The 7,101-nt window shown below is 44.4% G+C and overlaps 1 protein-coding gene across 1 annotated transcript; it reads right to left on the bottom strand.

The window, feature by feature from the left end:
* Positions 1-2: 2 nt before the first annotated feature.
* On the bottom strand, positions 3-6,923 carry TM35_000101960 (dispersed gene family protein 1 (DGF-1); the record flags this gene model as incomplete). Its single annotated transcript, XM_029024687.1, has 1 exon — positions 3-6,923. A coding segment is annotated over one exon (6,921 nt), but the record flags the coding sequence as incomplete, so codon positions are not given.
* Between the last annotated feature and the right edge of the window lie 178 nt (positions 6,924-7,101).

The following is a 7,101-nucleotide window of genomic DNA, read 5'->3' as shown; positions in this document are numbered from 1 at the left end:
TAAAGTACAGCACCGTTGCGTAATGAGATATTTTGCAAGAAAATCCGTATATTATCTTTTGCCATCCATGGTACATAGAGTACCGTCTGTACACCCTCCATTACCAAGTTGCGTAGTGTTACCTCCTTCACATCTCTTGTCACCACTAACGGTGACTGTACGGTTGTATTCTCAAGGGCAAAGGCTGATGATTTCAGGGGTTTTGAAACGGGCGGCAATGTGATGCTTTCCACAGGCAGACAAACTTCACCATAACTATCTCTGCGGCATTTACACACACAGTCACCATTCTCCTCAGCGCTGGACACTGCACCAGATGGGTAACAGTAGGTGTCCTTGTCGCATGTCTCACATCCAAAAACATTGATTTGTGCAGCATTGCCAAATCCAGCCGCAGCGTACTCGGTTGCCTTCGTTAGTTTATTCCCACCAACAGTGTTGCAAGAGACTTTCAGGTGAGCTCCTGCGTTAGTCTCGATTTTCGCAGAGAGCATACGTGGGGAGAGTACTTGATTGCGTACGAAACTCAGTATACTTTCGCCAGCCGTCACGGTACCAGCAACCATCACCATTTCCTTCTCGCTGTTGTCGTGTGTGTTGGCTTTCATCAGCAGCATTGATCCCTCCGTGAAACTGAGCGGTGAATGAAACTTCACAGCATGATCACTGGGAAGTACAAAGTCATTGCGCACAAACTTCACAACGGAGCCGGCCACAGTCAAAGGGTCCTGCATAGACACCGCGTGACTGCACGACAAGAAGTCACTATCGACAAACGCCAATACGGAATTACTGCGGGCCGTTACACTGCCCACTACTGATACGCACTCACCCAACGCCGCCTGCACCCACAACTGCTGCATGTACAACGCACTGCCAGAGGACAGGGTCACTCCACCCGTCACAAGTACACCGCGAACATCATTTAACGTCGTAATTACCTGTGTACGTGCAATCGTCAGCACACTACCCGTCAAACCCAACTTGTACAGCACAAGGCATGCAGATGCTTTCAGAAGATCGTAGCTGCCGCTGTAGTTAACAGGCGTCTCCGCGACCAGTACGGAGTCCACCACAGTGATGTGCGAACCTTGTGGATAATTCTTCGCCAGCAGCACACCACCGCCAGAGCGCGACTCAAGTCCACTGATTAACACCTCTACACGCTGACCAGCAGGCAGTTCAGACTCCCAACCTACAATGTACAAGCTTGCGTTACCAACCATTTTGCAGTTCTTTAGTGTCACGTTACGCACAGTGCCTGACATTGTCGTCAGGTCCAGCACGACGTCCTGAGTGAAAGTTACTCCCACATAACAAACGGACGACTTCCTGAAGCCAGCATGAACCTCCCATGATACGTTGATGTTACGTACACAAGGATCCTCATCTGGTAGTTTGGGAACATGGACAGGTAAGCAACGATCACCGTGACCTCCGTTAGTGCATTCACAGGCACAATTAGAAGCCGAAATGGATGCGCTGAGAGCAGGAAAGCAGGATCCCTCAAGACTGCAAGAACCATCACAACCAACTATATTCACGCTGGCATTTGTGGGCTTATCATTGTATTCGGTCACTACTTTCCTATTGAGGACGTTACAAGCGAAAATCAAGGACGAATCTCTCTCAAATTTGTGATTTCTGTATGACTTGAGCGCGACAATGGCAGGAGTAGTTTTACTCATTACAGGTGACACACTATTTCCAGATAATACTACTTTAGAGCCTGCCATTTCAACGGTAGAATCAACACGGAATACAGTAGCTGACAAATTATAAGCGGCGTTCTTGTGCATTCGTAGCCACGAGTCATTCAGATTCATATCTTCCTTAATTTTGAGAATGTTCGTCACCATGAGACCGTCATTGTTCTCTACCAAGAATGCAGATTTTTCCTTAGCGTGAAGAACAGATAAAAAGACAAAGTCCTCCAAAATGCCTGATACAAGACTTTTTTCGATTGCAAAAACTGAGTTGTCCTGTACTTCAAGTCCTTTTTTAACTTCGTCACCCATTACACGGAGAACTGCACTTCCATCATCGGTGAAAGTGAACTTGTTTCCTACCATTGCGAACATTGAATGTGACTTCACAGTCATACCACTAGTGCCAACAAACATAACGGTAGACTCCTTATTAGAAACAATGAACGAATTGTCTATTAGTTTAAGGGAAGAGTGATCATTGAGCTTCAACCCTTTTGTCATAATGCATGATCGCTGAACAGACATCATATCCGGTACGGCAATAATTCGCGTCACGTTGAAGTGACTCCCACTGACAATGATGTTAGTACGAGGAGGAAATGAACCAAAGGGACTTAGCATACCCTCATGGAATGTGTTACCAGTGATGGCAATATTGATTGATCTAGCTGAAGTCTCTCTGCCTTTCTCATTCTCACTGCCTCCCCGAAGAACAAGTGCAGCTCCACTTAACCATTTACACCCATCAAATGTGATATTCACAACGTCACCTGTCATTGCCCTGAGATCCACTGTGATCCGCGTGAAGGCTCCACTAAAGGTCACATTGCGGTAACACAATGAAGAAAGTCCATTGCCTAATGTCTGCGATACCTCTGGGTATTTCACATTACTCATGCACTCACCAGGTGCAGGTGGTGATGGCAGCGGTGGTGGGAGCAGTGGAACTGCCACACGCCCCGGAACGCACACATCGCCATGACCACCATCCGTACACTTACAAGAGCAGTCATTAGAAGAACTGGTAAAGGGAGCGAAGCAGTGACCTTGATCTACGCAACGATCACATTCCACCTGATCGGTTACATTATTGGAATTAGAACCTTCCGTATCTTTCGGTAGCGTCAAACAGCCTGAAATAAACTTGTATCCTTCTTGCTTACTCTTCAGTAGTGGTGCTGAGGCACCCTTAGATTCCTTCCTCTTGCCTATAAATGTCAACATACTGTTACTGTCAATGTTCACACCAGCTTTAGACACAACATGCACTAGTTCCCCTATAGAAACATCATTTCCACGCCAGTCCACCCAGCTTGAATTATGCAGGTCCCAATTTTTGTACATGTACACGCCTTTACCATCCAAATTACTGTTTTCTACCATGCGGAAAACGCTTCGATCATTGATCATCACCTCTTTACTGAACATAAGATATTTTCCAGAGAGTAGTTTATTCTCGAGGAATGCCATAACGGAGCGTTCATCAATATTAACTTGGCCGTTAAGTTTTATCATGTGTTCGAAACGTGAAAATCTACAGTTCTGCACGTACAATGAACTTTCATCCAGTAGTGTTAGTGAATCACCTGCAAGTATACCATCCCCAGAGTTCAAAATATATTTGCTGGTCCCTTTGTGACGGGCATAAATGTCACTTACCAAAAGTATAGACGAGCCTGATAAAAGCAGATCTTTCATTGCCACAATAGACAATGCGTTCGAGATACCATCAGGCGTTTTTACCCAAGAAGTCTGTACTGAGTCTACTTCTCTGACAGCGATATCAGAACCCTTTGGAAGAGCGTTGGAAAAGGAGACAACAGAAGATAATAGTACAGTTTTTCTCACTCGAATCCATACTCCAGCAGAATTAACTGGATCACGGCTACCCACAAAGTGTAGTGCAGCTCCACCAAGGAATGTACATCCAGTAAATGTAATATTTATGGGTTTCTGCAAGGGCATTCGTCCAAACACAAACTTTGCCACTGCCTTTTCACCACTGAACGTAACACCAATATAGCAGTGATGCGTCTTTTGCATATTTAGTGATAATTCCGTCAATATCTGGTTCTCGACACAGGTGGTGCCACTGTCGACTGGTTTCTTCAGAGTGTTCATAACATCGATTTCAGGCACCTCATAAGGAAGACATGATGGACACTGCTGATTATTCCCACTTTTACCATTACGGCTGCACGAACATGAGCTACTCTTTGTCAATTCATTTTTACCAGGCATGTGGCATTTCACATCTTCACTACAAGCATCACAATTAAACTCTGTCACCGTCGAATTCTCAAACTGTTCTTTTAGTGACACAACCTTTCCATTCTTCTTATTACAGCCACCCACAATCTTTCCTTGTGAAGTCAGACTAGTTTTGACAGTGAGAAATGCCGGTACATCACCTTCCATAACATTCTCTGAGAAAATAACAGCCGTGCCTTCCCCAGAAAGTTCAAGAGTTCCAGAATATTCGGGTTTCGCCTGATAAATCGATGTACCCTTCACCCGGTTCAGCATAACCCGTATTATTGATCCACCAGATAACTTTACACCACTTCCCCTATATAAAAGGGCAGTACCAGTGATTTTTCCGTGTCCTTTTAGAGTGTTGCCTACCAATACAAGTCGTCCAGAAGAACTTATGGCACCCCCATATGCTAACAAAACTCCACTTCCGGCAATTATCTCTGTATTCACAATACTTAAGTAACCACTGTTTTTAATTTGGAGGGTGTTAACATAAAGACCAGCAGATGCAGTAGATTGTGGTACTGTCGCCTCCAATCGAGAGTTCTGCACAATAAATCCATTTGCATCAAGAGCAAAATCATTATTGAAATAGATAGCATGCTTTCCTGCAATAATATTGGTGCGGAGTAATAGGATTTTTGAATTTGAACCCAATACCGTTTTCGACTCCATCACAAATCCTTCAGCATCTGTGGTATCAATAATAGAGTCTACAAGCTGAATATGAGACTCTGACCCAAATTTCCCACCAAGAACAAGTTTACCATCCGTGATTGTAGATGCACGCATATTCATATGTACTGCATAATCCTTAACTCCAGTAAGTGACACACTTGACATTGTGCACTGTACAAAAGTAATATTAATAGTCTTCCGTTTGGGTCTGAATTCACTCAAATCAATAACAATAGGAGAGGTGAAATGTACACCAATAAAGCACATTCCAGATGTACCCAATACGGGGGAAGTAATGCTGCTTATATTACCACCGTAGACACACGGGATATCAGTAGCCCCTACTTCAGGTGGTGGCAACGGACCCAGACTTTTAGGTGGAGCAACTGGTAAACAGAAATCACCGTGACCACCAGAAGCACATTTGCACTTACACCCACCCTTATTAGATGCATTAGTATTATCACTAGAGGCCGCTTTACCATTAAAGCATTCAGCAGAAGCCGAACAAGTGTTACATTCCACCTTTTGCACAGTTTTCGGCATACTTAGCCTAGTGTAATCCAAAACAGGTTCCCCAAAGCGGTAGTTGCACACACCATACACAGTTAGATCTTGATAATTGTTAGATATGGGTTGATTCCACATGTCTGCCCCACCATACCTCGAAAGAGAGGGTTTCCAAAATTTGTTGCGAATCACGGACCACACATTTTTCTCTGCAAATTCCACTTTCTCCGCCTTAAAAACGTATTCACACTGGAATTCATTTTCACGCTGCAACAACCAACTGTTTCCCTCTACCTTTAGTAAGTCCATATTAATAACAGACTTTTGTAAGCTCATCGTATTCCCTGTCATCTCCAGCACACTACCTCCTTTCAGGGCAATTTTGTTACACTCCCATGCATTACCAGTACCTTCAGACTTCACCCTCCATGAGTTATTACGTAATGAGAAGACTGATCTATCCAAAATATTCAGATCGGAGGAAATGAAATTCACTACATTACCAGCTGCATTTACTCCACAGTTATCCATATAGAAACCACTCTTCTTTTCCAATGTAAGACCATGTTCAACAAGAATTACAGCACAGGAGGATCCTGCACACATCATTGTTGTGCGTGTGAGAACAAAATTTGTCGAGACAAATTTGACACCATCCAAGACAAGCACAGGACTGTATTTTATACTTTTATTACCGGAACTCGTTATCACATACTTAGATTCATTAACGGATGAGCTTAACATGGAGTCTGCCAAAAGGACACTCGACATTTCAGGCAGTACACCTTGTAATACAATGGTACCTTCTGTAGATGTCATGTTCGTCACACTTAAAGAAACACGTGGCATCATTTTTGCAATATCTTTATCAAATCCCCGAATTCGCAACTGTGCGCCACCTGCAAGCATACAACGCTGCAGAGTCACATCAAGTGTTTTAGCGAGTGTATTCATAGATCGTAAATCCACTGTTACGATGATCGGTCCGCTAAACGCAACGGCCTCAAAACACACATTTGATTGTCCTTGTCCAATGGTCATGGATTTTGTAACTGCAACACCCCGCATACATTCTTTTTCTTTCTTGTCAGCCTTTGCGAGAGGCACATCCATTGGCAAACATGACGGGCCAACACCGCCAGGGGAACATCTACACGCGCAGTTCGGCATGGATGATGTCAGCCCTGCGAAACAACTTAACTCTCTCGCACAACTGTCGCATGGCACAACCTCCACAGCGGAGAGACCAGCAGAACGGTATTCCTCAGGACTCTGTAGTAACTTGCCGTTGGCGCGATTACACTGGACAGAGATCTTTCCACTCTGAACATGAGGCCCAGTGAGGAGAGTAGCGCCAACGGCAGCACTGCGTGCAATTGAGAGTACACCACCGGCGAGTTTCACCTGCGAGAGGGACGCAATGGACGCTGTGGAGTCCCCTGTTGACATCACATTATGCAAATCCAACCATCCATGAGTAGAGATAACGCTTCCACTGCCGAAATTGAGCAGAGGGCCGGAGGAAACACGGCCGTCAACACGTGCGAGGCGCAAGATAGAGTCCGTGAGGGTAAATGAGTTTCCAAAGAAAATACCTTTGGCATCACTGATAATGGATGAGTTTGTTAGTGAAAACACAGAATGTTCTTGTAGACTAAAAATAGAGGAGGTTGATACTTGCATCGCGTACCCATCATTTTTGCCCATTACCTCCAATAATACACCATCCAGTACTAACGCACCATTTACCAGTTTTACGTTTCCATTCATTTGTATGGCTGGAATAATAGGAAGGTTTGTTCTTAAAACGGAGTTTTCCAAACGTAACTGTCCCTTGGTAAGAGTAAGTGCCTCAAGTACAAGAGGTGGGTATTTGTTTGCGGGTTCTTTGCCTTCCTCATCTCCATTCCTCTCTGGAATTCTAGCCACAATAGTTGAATCACGGATT

This window comes from Trypanosoma theileri (genome assembly GCF_002087225.1).
Source record: "Trypanosoma theileri isolate Edinburgh chromosome Unknown TM35_Tth_10_V1, whole genome shotgun sequence".
In the NCBI taxonomy this organism is placed as follows: domain Eukaryota; phylum Euglenozoa; class Kinetoplastea; order Trypanosomatida; family Trypanosomatidae; genus Trypanosoma; species Trypanosoma theileri.
Note: the sequence above shows the minus strand (reverse complement) of the source record. Positions and strands in the feature narration are given on the sequence as shown.